The sequence below is a fragment of the Gallus gallus genome, chromosome 14 (genome assembly GCF_016699485.2).
Source record: "Gallus gallus isolate bGalGal1 chromosome 14, bGalGal1.mat.broiler.GRCg7b, whole genome shotgun sequence".
Classification (NCBI taxonomy): Eukaryota; Metazoa; Chordata; class Aves; order Galliformes; family Phasianidae; genus Gallus; species Gallus gallus.
The window spans coordinates 5,246,912-5,271,619 of record NC_052545.1 but is presented as its reverse complement, the minus strand read 5'-3'; the positions used below and the strand labels follow the sequence as shown (position 1 = coordinate 5,271,619).

The 24,708-nt window shown below is 48.6% G+C and overlaps 1 protein-coding gene across 2 annotated transcripts in view; it reads left to right on the top strand.

Moving 5' to 3' along the window:
- The window catches only part of CACNA1H (calcium voltage-gated channel subunit alpha1 H), a 201,603-nt gene that overhangs the window by 172,567 nt on the left and 4,328 nt on the right, over positions 1-24,708 (top strand). For both annotated transcript variants that reach the window (XM_040647566.2, XM_015294424.4), the window contains exons 26-33: positions 3,553-3,704; positions 5,366-5,475; positions 6,640-6,773; positions 7,366-7,436; positions 16,122-16,200; positions 17,637-17,758; positions 18,424-18,756; positions 23,652-23,835. In XM_040647566.2, the coding sequence (XP_040503500.1) occupies positions 3,553-3,704; positions 5,366-5,475; positions 6,640-6,773; positions 7,366-7,436; positions 16,122-16,200; positions 17,637-17,758; positions 18,424-18,756; positions 23,652-23,835 (1,185 nt within the window). The remainder of the gene's footprint in view (positions 1-3,552; positions 3,705-5,365; positions 5,476-6,639; positions 6,774-7,365; positions 7,437-16,121; positions 16,201-17,636; positions 17,759-18,423; positions 18,757-23,651; positions 23,836-24,708) is intronic.

Here is a 24,708-nt window from a genome sequence, read left to right as displayed (position 1 = left end):
AACTGCATGGAGTACTTTTTTTTGCAAAGATAAACTAGAATACTTTCCTGACACAGCCCCTGCCTCCATCAGCTCTATCTACCACTTAAATAAGTGTGCGGTAATTGAATCATCCTGCTGCTCCTAAGCCTTTTAATGAAGTTCTCAGAAGACACCGACTGAAAGCAGCCTCCCCAGATTAAAGCCTTTGATTAAAGTCACGTGGGTTGGTTTGATCTCCTCTGCCTTTGGCACACGGGGCCAAACCCAACCCACCTGCATCTGGTGAAGCCAGCAGCTGCTGAGCAGAGGGAGGTCGGGTCAAACACAAGGTGGTACCCTGGGCTTCAAGGGCTGAAAGTGGGTCTGGGGGACACTGCGTGCCAAAAACGGGGCAGGAAACTCCAACTGTGGCATCTCCCAACACAGAGCCGAGCATCTGGGCTTTGTAGAAACAAAGGGCTGGTTTTGTTTTAAGACCCGACATAGATACCTTTCAGAGCACTGACTGTAAGCCTCTCTCTCTAGGGATGAGCAATCATGGGCAGCACACAGTGGTATTTAAATTAGCCCATCTCAATGCCGTGCATTCAGCAGAAACATCTGAGCTGTAACTAAAAATTCAGGCGCTGCATATCTTAGTGTTTAATATTTCCAACTAGGGAATTATCAAACCATCTTGCTTATTTTTCCAGGCAGCTGCAGGTATAGAGCTACTCTGTGCCAAGCATGCTTATAAAGCCATTAGGGCTTTCTAATGTTTCATGCAGAGGAGAATAATGGAGGAGCTTTAGCTAGCAATTGTAATGCCAACCTAAATGCTTTTTAGCTAGGAGACAGTGCTTCATTAATTTTCATGTCAGCAGAATCACAAGCAAAGAAGTTTAAATACTCGTCAGAGAGGTGAGTTGCAAGCATTAGCCATCATCCAGAAGTGGGAGCGAGACAGGACTGTGGTTTTCCTTTTGTCTGTGTTTGATGGTGTTCCCTTTCCCTCCCATGTTTCCACCAACTCAAACCATCAGCTGCAGCTGCAGGGATGCTTGTCTGCATTTGATGTTTGTCTGCCAGTGGGCTGGCTGGAGTCTGATCACAGAAGCTGTTTCTGTGGAGCAACCAGGCACAGGTTGCATTCTGCCTGCTCTAATTAATGATGCACTCAGTGTTCCCTGTTTGTGGTGCCCACGTCCCCACTGTCCAGGTTCCACAGAGCCCACCTCTCTGGTTGAGCAGACTGTAGCTGCAGGTGTGTGCAATGAGCACTTCCACCCAAACTGCTGGGGGGTCCGAGCTGCAGTGTAGCTACACTGACTGATCTCTCACTGCTTTCACCCTCCTGCAAACCCTTTGCCATTATGGGATTGCCCCAGCCTGATACCAGCATCACCAAGAGCAGAAGCTGCCCTGCCCTTCCTGCACTGCCCTGCTCACTACCATTAGCCTCGCATGAGCAGTATCTCCTCTAATGGACATTGCATGTGTTACTGCACTGAATATGAGAGTGTTGTTGCATGTGTTTCCAAGCATTGCCAACTGTATCGCAGACTGTCCTTGTGTGTATACCCCCAGGAGATGTTTTTTTCATCTGTTAATCTGGCTTCAGGCGTACAGAGCATACTAACCCAGAAGGGTTTCCATAGAGCTCCTTCATCCTGGATGAAGCTAAACTGTCCCAAGTTTCATGGGCAACCAGATGACCAGGGGTAGCAGGGTATTCAGATACAGTCCAGATCCTGCCCACCGTTGCTAGTGTTCTTCTGAGGTCTGTTAGTTAATTGTTAATCCTTAATAAGAAGACCCTTACTATATATAAACTTTGTGGAGGGTATTCTCAGACCTCCTCAGAAGTTGGTTTTTTCAATTTCCAAAAAGACATTTACAGGAAAAAAAAGCAACAAACAAAGTGTGTCAGAATCCTGAATACACACGAAAGCGTATTTTACAGACTTCAGTAGTATTTTGTATTTTTATTATTGCTTTTTAGACACACCAGATGGGCTGAGCTCAATAGACAGTCCAAGATGGCCGGTAGGACTTAGGCACATAAGCAGCACGAAAATGGATTCAAAACCAGTTGTGTTTTCTTTCACCTTGTATTCCCACACCCTTCAGCAGAACAAAATAAGTCTGTGTGACTTCAGTCTGAAGGAAATGTTTTCAGAATGCCTCCACTCCACTTTTAGCTGTCATAAAAAATGGAGTAGTTGAAAGAGAGCAGCAGATTCCGTTTCCTTTTATCCCATTTATTTTAAGATTTTGGACTCTAATCTGGCATTAGTCGCACTACCAATAAAAAAATCAAAACCAACCACATTTCAAGAGTCGCTCCATCTGAAAGATATTAGCGAGACGAGAGGAGTGAATTACGAACTTCACGAGGGCACTGAGTGCTTTCAGCCTTATTTCCCTCCCTACTTTTAAGGCGAAGCAACACCCTTTTCCCCAGCTGTTATTACACTTAAAGCTGAATTTGCTGAAATATTTGCAAAAATGCCCTTTTTATTATGAACAATCCTGCTCCGGCACAGTGTGACCTAACACGTCTCTTCCACTTGCAGAACCTACACTAATGCTCAGTTTGACCTCGGGTCCACCCTTTGAATATTTACATTTCTTAACTTCAAAAAGAGAGTCCATCAGAGTGCCCTCAGCCAACTCATGGTCACAGCCTAATTTCAGAGATGCATGCAGGAAATAGAATTCAGTCATGGGGCAGTGTCCAAACGCTCGCCTTGGAACAGCCCTGCAGAACCGGTCATGTGCAGAAGTTTCCCTATTTCAAAGAGAGGAAAGGAGCCGTGACCAGAGGCAGAGGTGAAATCAATGCGGTCATAGCCTAAATGTTTTCTAGATGCAATCATGCCCTTGTTATATTTGTAGAGGAGCTTGTGCTGATGGTCACTGTAGAGAGAAGTGCTGAGCACCCCGCTCCATTGCTGGTGATGCTGTCCTGTGTGCTGTAACCCTCACGCATGTGCTCCACTTTGCCACAGGCATCGCTGTGTGTTCTGTAGACCTCAATGACACACCAGAAGCCTTCTCGTGCAGATGTTGAGCTCAGGTTATGTTTTTCTCTTACTTACACCTAACATTTCACCAACTGGTTGAGAAGAGATATGTTGGAGTCCCGAGCAATAAGTCTTGCCCTGGGCCTTTTCTCTAAACTAGAGTTGAAGCTTTGCTGGATTTGGAGCTTTTTGGTTCTCATTTCCATCCTGCTTGCCACCCTTCCTGGTTTGTGACAAAGTCTCATTACGTGAAGGTTGTCCCCTAGCTTGAGGCAGAGCAGTAAGAACAGGGAACCCTGGGGAGAAGAGGACCTGGTTGTCAGTGCCTTGGGGGTCCCTTCTGCAGACCCAAGGAGTTTAGCTCAGCCTGAGAACCCCACTGCGGTTCTTGAAGACCTCACTGCTGGGTAGAGGCACTTTGCCTCCAATCAGTTGCTCCAATGAGTTCTCCCAAGGACTTTGCCTGCACAGTGTGCGTGTAAGGTGACGGTGTGGTTGTGACAGCTGCCAAGCAAGCAGCGGGGCCTGCACTCATTGCATTGCCTATCTTTGTCTTTTCCTGCAGAAGCCCAGCGCAGGCCTTACTATGCTGACTATTCTCCAGCACGGAAATACATTCACACCCTCTGCACCAGCCACTATCTCGACCTCTTCATCACCTTCATCATTGGAGTCAACGTCATCACTATGTCGATGGAGCACTACAACCAGCCAAAGGTAAGAGCCAACTGTCAACGTGTGAAGCACAGCCATCTTTTGCTAAGAAAACAACGGTCCAAATATTTTCTCTCCTTATCCCGGCTCTGACTGACTCTCAGACTGTAAAACAGTCCCATGTTTTAGTCCAGGGTTTTAGAGCATTCTGTTAATGGATATAACAACGAAGCTAATGCATGCAGAGCAACGTTTCTCTTCTTCGATGAGTTTGAAATGAATGATTCTAAGTATAGCCTTTCTTTTTTTCTTCACATATCCCCACGTCCTTTTTTCCAAACTTCTGGTATAAATCACATAGCCTGTACATTTGCTGCATATATTAACCTTCCATTGAGTTATTGTTCGTGGAGCTGCAGGCTTAGTGTTTGCTTTTTCAGTGTTGCACGTTCTGCCAGGTAACCTGCAAATGTCTCCTGGGAGCTAAGCCAGGGGGCACCAAGCCACAGGGTAATGTGTGTGTTTTACACCAGCAGTCTGAATGCTGTTTTGCCTCCATCATTCCTTTACATAACAGTCTCCGTTTCACATGTAAATGTTATTTATCCAGATGAGATCGTATTTATACTTGTTTTACATGCACCTATAACAGCGTGGTGTAAACCTGAACGCAAACCATCACAATGGTCCAAGAATTCAGGCTTAGGCAGTGAGCTTTATATGAAATAGAAAATAGTACCATATTCTTTTAACTTAGGAACAGAAGTAGGGAGGGTGGTGCACTGAGGATTTCTAACATCTGAAAGACTTTCAGCTCCTGTTCCCAAAAAAATCAGCATTTTGTGTCAGCAAAGCTCAGCCATCACACCAGTGTGAAGGGGACAGCTTTCCTGTGGTTTGAGGATTCCTCTGCCAACAGAGCTTTTTTCTCCTCCTCTAATGCATTTTATTTCCAACTGTGTCTGTTTTGAAGTTCATTGTCATTTTTTATTGTAAGAGACCTGCACTTCATTTAACTAAGTTCCCCTTCCCTCCCTCCTCTCCTCTACAAATCCCTACTCAACCAAAGAGCTGTTTTACTCTGCAGCTATCTATTTTAAGATCCAAGCAAGATTCTTTTGCTATTGTTGGCCTCTAATTCCAATCAAATCCATTATAAACACTCATCATCTTGAAGTATAAACACTGTGGATTCCTGACTTCCGAGCACAGTGCTGTAGAGAGTGAACATTGCACCAAATATGGATATATTTGCCCAGCTCTAGAGATGTAACATTTTTCAAGAAGGCAAGACTTAATCCATCTCCAATATCATGTATTTTTTCTGAGTGCTTTAATCAAAGCCATTGTCCTAAGGATTGCCATGCAGGAATGAAATCATCCATTAAGGCAGCTCAGAAAAAGTAAACTTTTTTAGTGGGGAAGTGATACGGTTTTCTCTCTGCCTGAGACCCTGAGCAATTTATGTAGTGAAGTTGGAGGACTGATGGCTCTTATTGTTCTTAGCACATCTAATATTAGTGCTTGTGAAGGTTTGGTCTGCATCAGTGTCTAATACTGTGTTTTGCTGTGTAATTTAGTGCAATTTTTACCAGAGTTCTGCGGTCTATTACATCATTAGTTCTTACATCTCTGTGCTTTCCCACCCTTGTGTCTACCAGTCCCTGTGCACTGGATTGAGGAAAGGGCTGATTGATTTGTTTAACTGGTGCCTCTCTTTTCAGTCCCTGGATGAAGCCCTGAAGTACTGTAACTACGTGTTCACCATAGTTTTTGTGTTCGAGGCAGTCCTGAAGTTGGTGGCATTTGGTTTTCGAAGGTTCTTTAAGGACAGGTGAGAGTACTTTAAACTCCTTTGTAATTGGGACAGAGCTGTAGTGACCCAGTTTCAAAGCCAGTTGCTGAATAGATGTAGCATCACTACAGTAGTACCGCATGCTGTGCACAAGGGAGAGCAAAGGGCTGCCTCTCCATGGGTGCAAACTTTGTAGTATAGGAACTAAAAATCCTGAAAGCATCTGGGACTGCTTTGCAGAGGGAATTCAGGAAATCCTACAAAATCCTAGACCCCCTCCTTCTGCCATTGTCTGCCTCTCCGTCAGACCTGACCAGCTCAGCCTGGAGGTCAGAAAACCTGTTGGCATTAATGTAGTCCTCAGAAGAGTAGTTTTGGCAGCATGCACTCACAGAGTTCTACAGGCAAGCCTGTTCTGCTGGTGAACCCACCCAGTCTATTGGTAGGCTGCTGGCTTTGGAGAAACCCTTGGCAAAGGTAAAGATAGTTGTGTTCAGCCCCACTGCCTTCAGATCCTAGCTACAGAGACCTAGAGATCATACTCTGCCATTCAGCCAGAAGCAATTATGTGTGAGAGCACGTTGTGGTCTGGCAGCTTGCTGGGGAGCAGGGTGAGATCAGACACTTTTCCACAAAACCAGTGTGTTTGTTTCATTTACCCTGCCTGGGTGGCTGGAAGCTGCTATGAGCAATGTTGCTTAATGGGGAAATTGCACTGGGAAGACACTCGGTCTCACATCTCACTGTATTGCAGTCCTGGTGTGGAAGGTCCTCAGCAATTGTTAGGCTATAAATCAGTGAAGATGCTCAAGTGTAGTAATTTAATTGAAGGAACAGGTGACACAACATGGTAGCAGCTGTGCTGCATCACATCGAAGGTCCAACTATCCTAATATCTTGTTCCTGCAACTGGCTCCAACTGGATACCAAGGGGCAATAGGAGCCCCAGCATTGGCAGTAGCACTTCCCAGAATAGGATCCCAGCCAACAGCAGCTTGTTGCTCAGGACTTTGTGCCAGCTTCAGTGAGTTGGTTTTATGCCACGTAGAAGATCACAGGCATAGAAGGTGTGACAGCAGAGAGACCTTTGGAATTTGCTTGTGATTGATTTTAACAGTTAATTCTCTGGTTTTGGATGTCTGTCAACATACAATTAATGTTTTGTGGGTTTTTTTTATTGTCCTTCCTCTCTTTGTCTGTCAGGTGGAATCAGCTGGATTTGGCCATCGTTCTCTTATCCATTGTGGGAATCACGCTGGAGGAAATTGAGATGAACGCTGCACTGCCCATCAATCCCACAATAATACGCATCATGCGGGTGCTGAGAATAGCAAGAGGTACGGCCTGCTCCGTAGGTCTTCAGCCATCCCTCCAGACATGTCAGGAAACGGTTTGGCCATTTGTTCTTCTAGTCCTGCTGCTTCAGTTTGGTTTGAAACCAGTTACGAGATAAGCCTGCAGAATGTTGATTCAGAAACAAGCTGGGTGGGGTTTTGTGGGTGTCTGAAGAGGTGTCTTAGATTGGTCTCTGATTCAGACCTGGGCTCGCTGTCCTTCTGTGCCAATACCAGACAAGATCAGAAACGGGTGGAGAATCACCAGTGGTGGAGGATCACAGCTTGAGATGATGCTTTCTCCCCCGCAAAGTGTCTCCCCATTGGTCTCCCATTTTCTTGCTAGGCATGCTGGAATTCTTGTGACACTGGGTTTGTTTTACTAGTGTCACTAACGTTAGTTGCTGTGGGATGTGGTAGGGATGGTTGGATTTTCCGTGGGCCTTGCCAGGATGCAGTGAGCTTGCCATCTCTGTGACATGAAAGCAGGAGAGGTGGGACCCCTCATTTACAAGGTCTGAAGCTAGATTTCCTTGCTGGGTTCTTCTTGAGATATTTCCCAGCTCTTCTTAACGGGATTTGGTTCTCATTGTAGTGCTGAAACTGCTTAAAATGGCCACCGGAATGCGAGCCCTCCTGGACACAGTGGTACAAGCGCTTCCCCAGGTAAGCTCCCAGACTTCATCCATGCCCAGTTTGTTCCTTTTCATGGGCTGTGCCTTTTGGGCCTGGGGATGGCTCTGTGCCGTGGGGCTTGGTGGGCACTGGAAGCCAGCTGGGAACCATATCAGCTTTTTCCCCTGCCACCAGCACCTTGATAGAGGAGATTTGCAGGGTACAGCCTTGTCTACGTAGTCTGTGTTAGATGGGAGAAACAGGATGGTGGAAAAGAGTTCACAGAGAGCATGCTGCTGTAGGCAGAGCTCTTCTAAGACGCAGAATTCATTGAGAAGTTCAGGAAAGACCAGAACAGACGGAGAAAGCTATTGGCTCTGGAACTAGTTAACTTCCAGCTCAGCGGGTTTCTTTGCAAGGCAGGAACAGCCACGTTTATTGACATGTATTGACAGAGGAGCTGCAGACTTTGAAAGCCAAGTGGGAGAGGCACTTCTGAGTGTTAAAAGCCTGAAGCGAGGTCTCAAATCACTGGACTCTCATGTGCTGCAAGAAGAACAAAGATTCTGCCAATCTTAATGGCACCTGACAGGATCATTCAAGTGTTCAGTTCCTGGGACTGCTTTTTTAAGGATCAATTTATTTGGGGAAAAAAAAAAAAGAGAGAGAGAAGAAGGAAAGAAGTTTTGCTGACTTGTATTCCTCCCCCTGAAAAAATCTTAAGTACATCAGAAGAAATCCAAGAAGTTCAAAATCTTACACTATTTGTGTTCTGCTGGTTTGTGGGTTTGGTGTTCAAATTCCTGATCTTCCTGTCTTTAAAGTTCAGCTGCCTACACATTCCTATTTCATATGGGAATATATTGCAGGCAGCGCTGGAGGTGGGGAAGGAACTCTGGGTTCTCGTGGACTCATTCACTCCTGAACAAGATGGTGTGAAGATCTGAGCTCAGAAAGGAAATGTTGCTGTGCTTTGTCTGGAAATGAGTGCCACTGTGGGGTCTCAGGACCTCAAGGATCAAGCAGGGAATTAGTAGGACTGGTGTGTGTAGTTACCCACATATACCTCTTTGAGCTGGTTGCTATGTGCATGATCTATTAAAAGGAACTGGGAAACAAGGGCAATTTCTTTTTCTTGGAAAGGCCCATCTACTTTTCATCACTATCATGAAGACGTTTCTAATGTGAGACATTTGCCATTTGGTATTCAGATCTCCATCTTGGCTGGGAGTGAAGCATGGAATTTACCAACTTGACCCCCTGTTTTGGCATTTCAAGAAAACTTTTGATTTGTGTCTATTATTTGTCTTTTGAAAGTGAGCACTGTGATTACAGAGCGTATTTTCTCTCCTTCATTCTTTTCTTTCCCCCAAACAATAGGGTGGCTGCAGGCCAGGCTTTTTGTTTCCTCGGGGTGTTCTTGCAGCTGACATTCAAACCAAAGCCTCTTTTACAGGGAAATCCCCAGGGATATTCCAAGCAGATCTGGTGCCGATAAAAATGCCCCTTTGCCCATCAGTGAAATTCATAAGATGAGCAGGGAAGTTTGGAGAGACCTCTTCCACAGCGGTCACTTTACATGAAGTTACAGTTTTCATCTTAAAGGCAGGGGAAGAGTTCCTACTCCAGTTATTTTAGCAGCCTAAAACCACAGCTGGAAGATCCTCACTGAATGTGCATAATGGCAAGAGAAATTAATTCCATGTTTATCCATTCAGAGGAAAATTCTTCGTCTGGTGTTTGTAGAATGCCCATTTATGGGCTTACAAACATGAGATGTTATCATTACAGTACTCATTTTCTTCTTTTTCTTTTGGTTGATTTTCATCAGCTTCTTATTTGGTTTTATTCAGCAGCAGAGAGAGTCTGAGTAACTCCTAGAGAACCAACTGTCCCCAGGCCTGGGGGACATGGGCATTTTGATCCAAGTTTGTGGATGTCATAAAACAGGCTGAGTCTCTTCTCTTGGACTACAGACTGACCTCAAGCTTCTGTATCAGTGCAGAAGGACTTCCTGCCCCGATGCATCCTCCCGTTGTAGTAAACTGTTGTCTACTCCTGTGCAGAGCTCCTCTCCTTCACCAGGAGTATGAAAAGAAATGAAATGGAATAGAAGAGAGCAAAAAACAAACAAACAAACAAAAAAAAAAACAGAGGCAAAAGATACAGAAAGAGCAGTGAGGGAAAGATCTCAAAATGGCGCTGTCTTTATCCACCATCTCCATTCCCTCTTAGCCCCAGAAAGTGTTTGGGATAGTTTGAATCTGTCATCACATCCGTGCTGTAGGCCATTTCTGCTTGTGCTGTCCTGGCTCTTTTACCCCCACCACACAGACTCAGGGCAGTATCTCCTTTTCAAACAGGAATCCATTTTCCAATTCCACAGCTGGTTGACCAAGAGGTTAAGCTAGTAATGGAGCCAGGGTCACCTAGAAAGGCACTGTCAGCCTCAGCTCTGACCCGTGGTGCACTCTTTTGGAGAATAAAAGGAGCCTCTCATGGACTGTAAAGCACAAATTGCTGAAATCTGCTGCACCGGTGTAAACTTGAAATAGATCCAGTGTTTTAAACCAAACAGCTAAAAACAAAGCTGGGTTAACACGACCGGCACTGACATCACCACGTAGACATTGCAAGACCCAACTCAGCCAGTTCAGTGCTGTTCACAGATTGAAAACTTCCTTGTGACCACAGAGGCCAGCTCCCAGCATAACACAAGGCCCCGAGCTCTGAGCTGGACTTCAGTATGTCTTAAAAGGCACCCCATCTTGTTTAAGGATGGGAAGTGTTGAGGTATCAGCCATCCGCTGTTGGTGAAATGCACTCTTCCAGTAGGTGTGTACTCTTTCTGCTAAAAACAAATTTGGTCTTTTCAATCTGAATTAGCCATGTTTGTTGTTTTCATTGGATGGTACTTTGCTTTTATCTTCGAGAACTTCTCCTTTTGGGAGGTAATAAGAGAGAAAATAATCTCTTGCATTCTCACAAGCAGAAGAACATTGAACTCCTTTAATCTCTCAGTATGAAGCATGTTTTCAAGATCTGTTTCAAGTTTTTACTCTTCTTTATGAGCTCTGGCCCCATTAAGGTTGTTTAATGAATTACACCACTCAAGCTTTAGCTGGCTCTTCACTTGCTTATATGTCTGGTGGCTGCACTGGTTTTGTATGCAATGTCTGCACTGTAGGACTCCAATTCAATGGCAATCCTTTAGACTCTTTCACATCCCTGCCCTATAATGTACAATTCACCCTTTCTGTAGCACGGTCGGCCCTTGACTCTCAGACTCATAGCTTTGCACTTGGCTGAGTTAAGATGCTCACTGTGTAAGTGGTCCCCATACGGAGCAGCCCAGCTCATCTGCATATCATTTCTAGTATCGGTTGCCAGTAACCTGCAGCCAGTGCTGAGCTGCCACTGCTGCTCCTGACAGTTCAAAGTGGAATCCAGTCCAGTTGCCAGCCTGGCTCTGCAGGGCCAACAAGAGGAAAACGTGGATTTTTCCTATCAAACCTTATTTGCAGGAATAGCAGCAGACACAAAGGGAGCAATGGGTGTTGGTTTATCCATGAGCTTTTTGATGTCATGATTTCACTTCAAGCAAGTAACGTAGGGTTTTTAATTCTGAAGCAAATGAGACAGTCAGGGAATTACAGGGCACAACAGAACAGCTACAAGGACTTATTTTCCAAGGTGGTCTGTATAGCTTTGTTTTCTCTTTTCTTATGCTCATCGGCATCCCTGTGACAAGGAGTGAGATCCAGCCCATCTATTTGAACAATCTGGGTTCTTTTTCCTTCTTTTTTCTTTCACTTGGTCTGCGGACTGCACATTAATTAAATGCAGGACTATGCAGCGTACCTCCTCCTTGTCTTCAAAGCCGGGAACTCCCCCCACATGCAGACTGTGCCAAGAAAAAAAGTGAAGAACTCCTCGTCCTGTCCGTCCCCTGAAGGACAGCCTATAGTTTGTTCCCGTCCAGGAGTTCAGCTCTTCTTAGTGCTGCAGTTTCTGTGCTTATCTGGAGCTCTTCAACGTGTTTTTTGGCGTTGTCTAATGGCAGTTATGGGACATACACAACAGCCTGCTTTTGCCAGGTGCTGGAAACACAGTGACTGTGAAGCAAGAACAGAAATGTCTTACCAGCAGGTGTTTCAGTTGAGTCTGGTTCAGGAAGATGGGTAGGTAGGTATGTGTTATGCTACACACTGGAAAGCCTTGCAGAGCTGCCCGGGAGATATCCATAGAGAAAAGAAGCAGAAATCACTAAAGAAGGAAAACACTGCTCTGCTGGCTGGTGGCACTGGTCACTGTGGGGCTCAGTGCATACACAGTGAGGGGAGCTCATTCCGTTCAGCTAGTGGCCCTGTATTAGCACCACTGAGATGGTCACAGCCTCAAGCTTGTCTGGCTGGCCCTTTTCCACTACTCCTGGAATTCACACAGATGGCCTCTCTTTTCCAGGCAAATATGCCCATTTTCTCTTGGGTTTAATGCACAAATTAGACTGTGTATTCTTGCTTCCAAGCTTATTGCTCTGGTTGAAGAGTGCTGGAAGGAAGATTAGAACTCATGTCCTTGGAAAGGATTGGCAGAGGCTTAATTTTTTGAGAAATTGCTCTTGACAGGCACCCCTGTGTGCATTGCCTGCATGGCCAACTGAAATGCCAAGGTGTGGGCCAGTGATGCAGAAATAATTGATGTCAGAGCAGGAAGAGGCACGAGAAGAACCGCAGTGTGTCTCAACCAGCCACTGCAGGAGTGTGACACCAGCAGACAAATACCTCATCAGTGCCTCACCCAGAGCATGGTGACCATTGGGTGCTTGAGGGATTTGGGCAGGATCACACAGCTGGCAGCACAGCAGAGGAGTGATGGTGCCCAAGTGCCTGGTATCAGTGCATTAACAGCGAGTACAGTGACTTGCCTGTAGCACTTGGCATCTCAGCATCCCCAGGGGCTTCCCACAAGGGGTGAAAGCCGCTGTCTGTGTGCAATATTCAGATTAGGACCAGAGGCACAGCAATCTGTAGGGTAACTGGCCTTACCGGTAGCAGTGTGATCTCATACAGAGGGAAGCTGAGAAATGGGAGAACTCAGATCTCATCTGTTATATCCCATTGACAGCAAGACTGGCCTGTGTCCAGAGGAGCGTGTATCACACCTCCTGTAGCCCAGCATCAGTTTGTATCACTTGGGAGGCACAGCACTTGCATATCAAGCTAACACAGCTTGGTGTAGTTTCTCTGCAGCCCTGTGCTTGCAGATAATGGCTTTTTACTGGCATAGGTCAGAGGTTGGGTTCTGACGGGACATACAGTGGTTCCACAGTGTCACTTAGGGAGAGGCAGAAAGCTAATGGCAGAGGTGTCTGCAAGAGCTAAAGCAGAGACAGCCTCCCCAGGCCACGCAGGAGTGATGGGAGAAGGGTTCTGCTGGAAGTGTGGAGAGCAGAGTTGCTTTCCTCACTGCTAAACAGGGTTATTCCAGGACTTCTGCAATGGTAGACCACAGATCCAGCTGGAATGCACTGTGTTGAAGGGAGGGAGCTCCTTGCAAAGGGCCTCCCTGCTCCTCCGCGTGGGATGGAGAGCTTTGTCTCTCTCCCCCCAGCATCTCCTGCCCCTGGCACACATGCTTTAGCCAGCACCAGATGGCAGCCAGGGTGCCAGGGAGTGAAGGTCCAGGAGGAATCACAAATACTCACCAGTGGCTCCATCTTTTCCTGTGGTTTCCCTGAGGTTTTTAAGGACACCAACAACACCTCCAAGATGTTCTTCATCTCTACTTCACTTCCTCCAGTCCCCAGCCTCCCCCCAGCACTGGAGCCACAGCAAATGATGGATAGCCCCTGGCTGACAGGGGCTGGGGTTATTTGTAGTTTTCTCTGCCCAGCCAAAGGCACCAGTCAGGGGGATCTTGATGGATAAACACAGCTTGGGCTGTCCTGTTAAGAGCTGCTAGAGCAGAACCACTTTTCAGAGCCTGCCTGGGTGACTGGCTGCCAAAGCTGAGGTTTCTGACCAGAGTTGGATCTCTGTTCTTGATGGAGCTTCCAGCACAGGCATCCCAGCCTTTGGATGCTGGGAAAAGTGCCTGGACGTGCTTCTGCCCCCTCCTGCTCCTCGCAGCCACATGATTCACGCATAGCATTTTTCTTGTCTGGCCTCAGTGGATCTCAAAGTGCTTTAGAGACATTAATTACCTACTCACAGGGGTATTAGAAATGGGTACGTTGGGTTACAGGAGGGGAATGACTCACCCAAGGTCACAGGCTCGCATGCAGCCTGCTGCCTTAGCTGCTCAGCAGCTGCTGACTGACCTCACTGCTTCTACCTCAGCCCATCTTGGGAAAGTGCCTGGGGTTTTTCTCTGTGCTCATGCCTTGGTGAAGGCCATGGGCTGAAGAGGGCCCTCCTTTCCTTTACTGAGAGATGCAGACCTGGGACGGACAAAATATTAAATCTGGCAGTGACTCCAACTGATTCAGTAAAGCCAGAATCTGCACAAATAGCCCAAGTGGATTTGCTGAAGCACCTGAAAAAGAGGTAATCCATTTTGCTCAGCTGCTTTCTCTTGAGCATCGTGTGTTCACAGGCTGCTGAGCAGCTGGTACCCTGCCCAAGTCAGGAGCTGTGAGCTCAGGACGTCTAGATAAAGGGTGGGATGGAGTTTAGCAGTAAAGGTGAGGCCATCGGCCATCCTAGGGTCTTTCACTTGCTGCTCTCTTATGTCTCTCTCCCATGTGGTCACACTGACAGATTTCAATCCCTTTCCAAGAGATCCCGTGCATCAGCCAAGCTTTGAAACTGCCCCTGTTTCTGCACTCAATCCAGGGCAGATGCAACCTCCAACACTTCTCAGCCTTACTGTGGTGTCCTGAGCCTATGCAGCAATGCTGTGAGTGCTCTCTGGACTAGTTCTGAGACATGTTGGTTCAGTAGTGTAATTAGTCACAACCGTAAATGCAGAGTCTTTTACAAATGCACATTGTTTATGAGCAAATGTCAGCTCAGTTCACGACGACCAGTTATCAGTATTTCTGCCTGCAAGGCTGCCGTGCTTTGTATGTTGGCAACTGGATAATAGTGCTGAGTGATAACCTGGTAATAACTGTGATGTTAGTCTAAATTCTTTGGAGTTTCATCAGTGCCTGAAGTTTGCAGGCTGACTTCTGAAGCATTAAAACAGCAGTCAGATTTTCAGCTTATAGGCTGCTTTGAAAAAACAAAATCCAAGCTCCTCCTCTGCAGTGCTACAGCATCAGTCTTTCATTTACATTCAACCTAGAAAACTTGTTTATCACTTTTGTTTGTTATTACTTGCTCATTTGCCTCCCTGGCAGGATACATGTGCTTCTTTTCCTATGTTTTCTGATTGGCAGTCGTTTTGCAGACTGCCTCCCCATGTCTTACAAACCGTCAGTGGACCCGCAGACTTCAGCTGGAAGGCATTATTCCAGAAGGCAAAGAAATCCTTGCAGTGAAATAGTCCAGAGCAGCCATCCACATCGCTGCATTATCTCTATTATTCCCTGGAGTGTGGTAACAGTGTTAGTGGAATTGCAAAGCTCTATGTGTAGGAGCCTGTTTAGGCTTTATTGCAATTACGGTCTCCACTGGATGATTGGACTGTTCCCATTTCCTTAATAGAAACAAGCAGACAAAGCCAAACAAGAAACACCTTCCCCATCAGTGATAGCTGTGTTAATTTGGGTTATCATCATTATCCTGATAACTTTTCTGATGGCGTTAAGCAGCGTGGTCACAATATCCAGCAACACCTCAGAGAAGAGAACTCTCTGAAACTGAAGAGTTAACTGGAAGATACCTCGGAGATGGTGAACCCCCTGGGTACCCGAATCACCACCCAGCTGCTACCCAGAGATAAAATGAGGCTCACGATACACATCTCATGGAGCGATGGCTCTGCTGCCATCACAAACTGATAGACACAGGCATTAAAAGTGGCAGGAAAGGTAAAGGTGGGCTGAGTTAGTGGCAGGTAAAAGGCAGGCAGTTGGCTGGTCAGGTCCCTCTGCCCTTCGTGTTCTCCGCCTGAATCACCAATCATCTGCACTCTGAGGTGATCTGAAGGCTTCGACTCTGGGATGGATAAATGTAATGCCATTATTATCAATAACCTCTGCGTTTGCTTCAGCATCGTTGCGCTTCTGTTAGTATCCCCTTTGGCCTCTTTGCAAATGCCTGCTGATACCTGATAGCAGCACAGCATGCAGCATTCAGACTGCAAGATGCTGCACCCAAGTATTGGTGTATGGAATAAGGCTTTTCTTCTGAGGCACCAAAAGCTCAAAGTCTGGTAGTTGTTGCTGAGAAAAATCTGCTGAAAACTCAAAGCAGAGCACACAGTCACTTAAACTACCAGCATCCCTTAAGCTACCCCTGTCTGAAGGGCAGTGCTGAGTGCCGCTGGGGCTGCAGCTGTTGGCTGGCCAGGTTATGGCTGAGCACAGCATCCCAGGTAAGTGGAAGTGGGACAGAGAGGCACCGGCCCAGGGGCTGCTTTGCACACAGGAGCTCCTTCCCCCACCCAGGAGCCTTCTCTGTGTCTGTCACAGGAGAACCGTGGAAGGGCAGCAGGGTGCTGGAAGCCAGGAGACGAATGGCCCCTGGCCACTGGTGTCCCTCTGTTGCTTGTATTTAAAATGTGATGGAGCAATTGAATTTGTGACCTCAACTTGCCTGACCCTTCTTCTGCTTTCTCCTTGTGTAGGTAGGGAACCTTGGCCTACTTTTTATGCTCCTGTTTTTTATCTATGCTGCCCTGGGAGTGGAATTGTTTGGCAAGCTAGGTGAGTAATGCGCCTGCCACGATTTATTTCATCCGGTTGATATTTATTTGATACCTAGCTGCTTCCTTTCTTCCCCTTATTCTCGGGTCTTCACAGCTCTCGGTCTGAAGATTAAAGCTTTCTCTTGATCTCAGGGTCACGGGTGACACATGAGGATGTAATACAGAACCTGTCCAATGCACACACACAGTAGAGGTTTGTCCCACACCGCCCTTGGCTGCAGAGGAGCTATTTACTGTTTAAATATAATTGTCTAGCGTGGATGTGTTCGCAAAGATGGAAGTTTGCTACTTCAGACGGCACACGTGTCTGCCAAGCTGGATGGCAGTCAGATTCGTGTTGGAGTGGTGCCACCATAAACACATCCCTCCTTGCAGCTTCCACCGCACTCCATTAGTTTTGTGCACTTGGCTGACATTGCTCTTCCAGCTGCCCGAGTTTGTCCATCCATTGTTCTTCTCAGCACCACCTTCCTCTCTCTGCATAAATCAGGAAGCGTCCACTGGTTCCTGCAGGTCCAGCATCGTTTCTTCCTCCAGCTCAAGGTGCACGTGTCCACCACTGCAGAGTCAGGCAGAGGCAGAGGCAAGAGCATAAAGCTGGCTGAGCTGGGCAAGCAGGGCAAGGCAGTGAGTGCCTATAAACGTGCAGTGCAAAGCAGACGCGTCTGCCCTCCCAGTGCTTACATCCCAGTTAGCATCAGAAGGGCCCGTCCTCCGCAGTGATTTTATGGCTGTCATTAATCCCCTTTATGAGTCCAGCCCTGTGCTCAGATTACAGATGCCTGAAAGCAGAATATTTCTTTCAACCCAAGACAAATTATTTTTCAGTCTCCGCAGGTTCTGTTATGTCCACCCCAAATGAAATACTGTGCGTTCTATATTGCTTGTCTGGATATATGGATATGTATTTATTCAGCCACAAAGGGGAAGAAGTCTTATTTGCAGAGGCACCTTCTGCTGTGCTGAATCCTTTCCGTGTTTCCAGGCACAGCCTTGCCAGTGCCAGCCCCCAGGTAGCTCAGCACATGGCAGGGACAAGGCAAGCCCTAAAATGCCTCATGGCAAAACTCCCATGCAAGAACCATTGCTGCCTTTCATCAGGGAAACATAACGAGCTCATGTTTTATGGAGAGAGGGATATTTTGTGTGTTCAATTTGCATTCATTAGTGTATTATCTCTCAGGGAAAAAAAAAAAAGAAAAAGAAAAAAAAAAGTAAAATTAGTTGATTTTCTTGCATAGAAATGAACCTTACCATAGGTAGGCCCTGGAAGGATAATCAAGGTGCGAAATGCAATCAAGAGAGTAACAGACAAAGCGCACCGTGAGGGGCAGTGACTGTTGAGACACCGCAGCAAAAGGGGCACAGGGGCAGCTCTGATGGGCGCTGGCAAACAGCCCTTCACTGATGTGCTCCCACCTCATCCTCCTGCAGACTGCAGCGAAGAGAATCCTTGCGAAGGGCTGAGCCGGCACGCCACGTTCACCAACTTTGGGATGGCCTTCCTCACCCTCTTCAGGGTGTCCACGGGGGACAACTGGAACGGTATCATGAAGGTGTGTGCAGCCCCCCTTCCTTCTTGTCTCTGTAGGTACGGAGCTACGGATTGCTGTCAAATGTAGGCACCTCTTGGCTGAAAACAAAAGCAGTTTCCTTTCCAAACATCAAAATTAAACTTTCCCCTTTAAAAGCCAAGGGTGTTTTCAAAGGGTGATATTGCCTAAGTCTTGCTCAGCCCGAATCTTCCTATTTTTAATGTATGTAGTATTCTTCAGGAAAACTGAATCATAGAATGGCCTGGGTTGAAAAGGACCACAGTGATCATCTAGTTTCAACCCCCCTGCCATGTGCAGGGTCGCCAACCAAGAGCCCAGGCTGCCCAGAGCCACATCCAGCCTGGCCTTGAATGCCTCCAGGGATGGGGCATCCACAACCAAATTGTGCCAGTTCTTGTGGCTCAGAGAAGTAACCACAGACTCCACATCCCAATCTCTTGGGACATAAAACGACCCTCCTCTTTGTAGATGAAGTCTATATTTTCTTCTGTTCGTTTGGGTTGTACCCACACGCCTTTGTGCCTGGGATATGTTACTCTATAAGCAGCCCTCTGAAGGGTTGAAGGGTTGAAAATTACCTTGGATAATTTTTGAAATTAAACTATTCTCTCTATAATTCGGAGCCCCAGAGTTTATGAATCCCTCCCCCGTTCCCTCTGTTGCAGGACACTCTCCGGGAATGCACGCGGGAAGACAAGCACTGCCTCAGCTACCTGCCTGTTATCTCTCCTGTCTACTTCGTCACCTTCGTCCTCATCGCACAGTTCGTCCTGGTCAACGTGGTGGTGGCCGTGCTGATGAAGCACTTGGAGGAGAGCAACAAGGAGGCCAAGGAGGACGCTGAGATGGACGCTGAGATCGAGCTGGAGATGTCCCGAGGAGCGAGCACCACCAGTGGCAGCAGGGGAGGTGCGGTGGCCCTGGAGAGCAGAGCATCCTGCAGAAGCCAGGAGGCCATGAAGTCAGAGCCAGCAGCGCAGGCGAAGCACCAAGCCCTGGTAATGGTTCGCTCGAGGTGTCTGCTCTTCCTGTGCTCAGGGTAGGGAGGGGAAGGTTCCTGCCAGTCCCTGCTGTCTGCTATTGGGCAGTCCGGTTCCGATGACACAGAGCCCAGGCAGCATGGGAGGAAGGCGGCTTGCCTTATGGCAGAGGTGCAGTTTGCACCCCACACCTTGAGTCATCTCCAGAGGGCTCCTCAGGGTGGAAGGCAACTTGTGACGTTCTCCAGGGCTAACACTGTCCTGGATGTTGTTCTGGGGGAGAGCTGAAAGTCAAAGGTTGTGATTTTTTAGTTCAGAAGCACAGTGCCCCACATCCCTGTCCTTTTCCCTGAGGCAGCACAGCGGTCCTTGTTGTCTCAGCACAAGCAGCAGCACCAGGGAGCAACCTCAGAAAGTCCTGGTGCTCTGGCCCTGACACACGTGAGAGGGATGGCATAAATTCCCTCCACACAGGCACCAAAATCCTGCTCAGGTTCTTTTTAGTGCCATTCTGGGATTTCCAGAGAAGCCTCGAGCAAATGGAAGCTCTTGCTCTGCTTAAGGCATGGCCAGCTTGGACCCTGGGTGCCGTCACATCCCCACCAAGAGGCTGAGGCTTTGGGGCTGACCTCCTAGATCCCACCTGCCCCCAGATTTTCTAGTCCTCTGGAAAAATGAGACAACCAGAAGTCAGGGGGAATAAAGAAGGGGCTGTGAGATGAGTGTCTCATCCCATGTCAGCAGCGTATGATTAAGAGTGAAAACAGAATTGCTTTGTCACCGTGATAGCAAATAAATCTACTGCAAAATCAATGGGGGATGTGAGATTAAATTACATTAAATTAGATTTTTGTAAGATCCATCAGACTCTATTAAGTCGAGTAAGAAGGAATTTAGTTACATAGCAATGGGGAATTCACTACAGAAATGTAGTTGCTAATAGAGATTCCTGCAGGAAAACACAACCAACACCCGTGTTGCCTTTCTCAGCAGGGGAAGACACTGCACATCCCTTCATGCGGGGTCAGAGGGAGGTGTCACAACGGTGCTCTGCCACGTGCTGCCACTTGTGCTGCCCACATTTCCTTTGCTCTTCCTCCCCGCTCTGAGCAAGTAGGGCAAAACACCGTGGGGCAGTGCTGGAGCACTGGGACGGCCTTGCTCTGCTACTGATGCTTTTTATCTCCCTAATTTGAAGGAGGCGCTGAGCTGTGAGAATGTGTCTGTAGCCATCCCAGACACGCTGGAGGGGGCTGAGACTCCCATGATGGAAATCCTGTCCTTCTGCTCTGTTTCCCACCATGTCCTGACACCTTCCCACCACCCCCGAGGCCGCGAGGCTGAGGTGAATGGCTCCGTGCTGTTGTTCTGCGTTGTGGCATTGTGCTTTGGTGCTGTGCAGCTGGCAGGGCTGTCCGAGTCGTCCTCCACCTGTCGCTTGGCGGCCGCAGCGCTCGTCCCATCCTCGATCCCTCTTAGTTCTGCCTTTGCATGTGCAGGAGAGCTGGGCAGGGAGATGGGGGTCAGCCTCTCCTCCCAGTAGCGAGCGATAGGATGAGAGGTAATGGCCTCCCTGTGCCAGGGAAGGCTCAGGTTGGATATTAAGAACAGTTCCTTCTCCAAAGCAGTGATGATGCAGTGGCACTGCTGCCCAGCGAGTGGTGGGGTCACCATCCCTGGAGGTGCTCCGCTTTGGAGATGTGGCACTGAGGGATGTGGTGAGTGGGCATGGTGGGATGGGTGGGGTTGGACTTGGGGATCTGGGAGGTCTTTTCCAACCTCAGTGATTCTCTGATTCTATGTGCCGTGCCATGTGATGTGTCAGCTGTCTGTCTTCAAGCAGTGCACTGAGAGCTGGAAGCTGGCAGAGTCTTTTCTTGCTTTGTGGAGACAACGTGGACCAGTTTGGTTATCTTACTGTATCTATAAGACCTTGTTTCTGGTATAGTATTGAGGAGCCAGCAAGGCATGAGCAGATCAGCACGTTAAGCTGTGAGGCTTTCAGCAAGCACCAGAGCTGCGGTGTCAGGAGATGCTCTGGGGAGGTCCCTCTGTTCCCCAGTACAGCTGTAGCCCCGCAGACTGGCGCCCAGCTCCCATCACGTAAGGATTCTGCATGGATGTGCCGTGCTGCAGCTGTGTGCACAAGGATGTGCAGTCAGCCTTGGGTGTCCAAGGGGAGCTGAGCCAGGCATGGTGAGGGCTCAGTTTTGAGGTGTGTGCTGACAGCAGGTGGCTTCCTGCACTCTTTGCTTTCAGGCTTCTTCCGTCAGTGCTGGGGTTTGACTTTGGCTTGGCAGTGGATGAGCAGACCATGCTAGGAGCCTTGGAGCGGGGTGATCTGTACCATCAGCCCCAGACAGCCTGACGAGCCTCATGAGACACTGGGAAGCAGAGGAACAGCTGCCCCACTTCTGCCTGCGACATCCCATGTGCAAGACAGCACAGCATGCCATGCTGCTGCATGTCATCTGCCCTGGCACTCCGTCGCTGCTGAGCAGCAAGACAGAGCAGGCTGGTAAACATCTCTCTGTCTCTTCCCTCGCTCATCCTGCCTCCTGGATAGCCTAAATCAATGGGCTGCAGTCATTCAGCACAAACGGACCTGGAAGAGGAGATGCAGTGTAGCACTCTGCCGTGGAGCTGTGCATGCAGCAGTGGGGAGCACATCCACTGCCATCAGAGAACTTGCAGTGGTCACCCAGCATTAATTTGCTTCAGGCTTGGCCCATTTTCCTTTCATATGACTGTCAAAGCACTGCCTAGTGGCGAGCATCTCACAGCATCCCCAGGCAATTTCTGGGTTTACAGTAAGCTCTTGAAGACCACCAAGCAGGTTATCCCTGCTCAAGACAGGCAGTGAGCGACACGAATGAATAATCCTCAAAGAAGTCCCTTTCCTGGAGCCACCTGAAAGCTGTGGGACTCCAAAGGAGGATCACTGTGAAGGCATCTCCCAGGGACAGGTGGTAATTGTGACTTTGTAAATGCAGCTGCGTGGGGCTGCACAGCCCGGGTGCTGCCAGAGTCATCCCATGCAAGGGCCCAACAGCTGGAGCAGTGCTGGAGATGCACAGCCCTGGGATCAGGAATTCCCTTCCTCTGGGAATTTTGCCTGCAGCTCGCAGGCTGCAAGCCTCTGAGAATTGATGGCGTTCATCAGTGCGGAGCATCCCGCTGGTTGCCTTTGCTTCCAGAGGACCTTCTGGGCGTTCCATCACTCAGCAAAGGTCACGTCCTGCAGAGAGATTAGCAGGATTGTTTTTTCTTGAGTTCCCTTTGCACGGGAGCGAAATCAGAGCTCCCAACAGCATTCTGATCCCCAGACAAAGGAGGAGGGAGCAGTGCTCACTGACTAAAAACGCTTAACACCGAGCTGCGTCCCCAAGAACCTCCTGGCTCCATTTATTGCCTTTCTGCTGGTCTGAGGGGTGTCCCACAGCGAGTGGGCTCCTGCCTTGCACCTCCCCATCGTGTGCCGGGGTCCTCCCTCACTGCTTCCTGGGCTGGGAAGGAGCGATGCTGACTGCTGTGGATGCAGCTCCCAAGCACAGCAGGCATTTCCCGGCTGAGAGGAGGAGCAGTGGTGGTGGGGCAGCTCCAGACCTTTCCAGCTGTCAAGAGCAGCTGGCCAGGTGTGAGCCAACAAAGTCCCTGCACACGTTTAATAGTTAAGGGACTTCTGACGGTGGCTCAGAGCCATTTGGAATTTACCCAAATCCCTCAATTGGGTCTCAATAGCTGAAAACTTAAAAACTGCAGTTGTTGACGTGAGAGGGGATGTCTGTCCATTTGTCCCAGCCAGAGAAGGCGGATACGTGACATCCCTTAGAGATGAACTGAGATTTCGTAGAGAAATGCACCAATCCTTCTGCTGGAGTAAGAGAATGGGACGAGGACTTTTGTTCTCCATGCGGCACCGGGATCTCAATGCCCACCATTCAGCCTCGGTGTTGTGATGCCGGAGCTCGTTAGCTGGGAGCTCGTTAGCTGGGATGGCCAAGGGCCAGCTGGCACAGCCACCACACCATGCTCTAACAGAGCCCAGAGGGATGCTCAGGCTGCCCACCACCTGTAATAGCCACTGCTGGACCCCCAGATCCTCAGCCAACTTCAAGAGGGCAAAAGCATGGAGTAATCTGTCTCAGAATGCATCTCTTTGGGGATCAGAGGAGATAAATTCATGAGGAATGTATGGAAAGTAAAACAGATTTAAGCAGATCTTTGGTGAACTCCAAATGATCCGGTGGGGGATCTCGGGCACAGGTTTTGCTTGCACAGAGGGAAAACAGCCCAGAGGAGCAAAGCAAAACACATTTAATTTCAGACATGCAGCTGGGAAAATGTTTTCCATCAGTCACCGGGAGACTGAATTAAAGGAAAACCAGAGGGATTCGCTGTGCTTTCGATAACGGGGTGAGCTGGGAGGGGGACGTGTCGAGGAGCCCTGCTGGAGGCCAAACACAGAAATCTCTTTCCTTCACCGTTTCCAGCTCCACACCGACACATGTGGCGCCCCGAGGCCCCCTTCTGCCCTGCAGCTGCCTCCTCGGGGGTCAGCAGTGCCCAAATGTCACAGGGGAAAGGCCAGAGGGTTTGTAGTGATGTTACTGTGGGTGTACGTTTCAATGTCTGCCTCTGTCTGTGTGTGTTTGAGGAGATCGTGTACGGGTTTCCAGAAGCATGGTGTGGGGCCTGGCCCACTTTGCCAGCAGAGCAGCGGCTCATTGGTGCCTTGTTTCATCCGAGCCACAGTCTGAACTCTGTACTCAGCTGTGCTGCCGTTGCAGCCGCCAGGGCTGTGGGCTGTCTGTGGGATGCCAAGAGGAACATCTGCACGAGGTTTTAAAGCAAAAAGAAGCCATAAACCCACCCGGATGCTGACTGACCCCTCTCTCTCTCTTGCTTTGCAGGGAGGCACGGCCATCCCGCAGCCTCAGGACTCCCAGAACATGCTGACGGTCCGCAAGATCTCCGTTTCACGCATGCACTCCTTGCCCAACGACAGCTACATGTTCCGGCCCGTGATGCCAGCCAAAGCTCCCTTTCCCCTCCACGAGGTGGAGATGGAGGCATATCCCTGCAAGTCACAGCGAGGTACCATCCGCGTGGCTCCAGCCAAAGCCGTGGGGCTCACACATGGTGGTTGGATGGGGAAGATGCCCCCAGAGCTGCGGAGGGGTCGGGCCGTTGCTTTGGTTGTCCTGACACCACTGCAGCACTGCAGCTTTGTGTTCTTGTCACGTCCCCGTGTTTTCTAAGGGTGGGCGTCTGGGGAGAAGTGGGGCTGCCAAGCAATGGGAGAGGCGTGGAGGACGGGCTGCTAGCCGAGGGAAAGGATATTAACTGCATATTTCATCTCAAGTGATCAGCCCTGACATCAGGGATACGAATCAATAAAATCAGCAGGAATGAAAGCCAGTGTCGGCAGTGCTTCCTGAAGAGCTCCTTACAGCTCTTGTTTTGGGCTCAGAGCGGCTCCTTTTAGCACGGTACACTGAGTTCATAGGCGGAGGAGTTTCTTTGGGAGCATAAAGAGTAGAAAGCACCCCCTGATGCCTCCATAGCCTTACAATGAATCTTGTGCAGAGACCCTGCAGTCATGGAACTGTGAGCTGTGCAGAGCCTGGGAGCATACATTTACCAAACCGCATCCAAATACGCTTCCCCGTTCTGTCTCCTTTGTTGGTGAGTTGGTTTGAAGGGGAAATCAATAAGGAAGAAACTGTCTGCCTCCCTAAAAGCACATGTGCTGCTTGAGCGGCTCCTGGGCACTCACCAGCCTGGTTCCCTTCGGTGCGACGTTTGGAATTGGCAAGGTCTGCTCTGATTTCCTTGGGTGAAGTAACTCTATTTGCTCAAGCAGTCTGCATACCAGTTAACGTTCCCTGCTCAGTATTTATTATTATTATTTCACCTGCAAATTCTTCTCTGAGCAAAGAAAACAAGGTTGAGTTTCACGGCTGGACG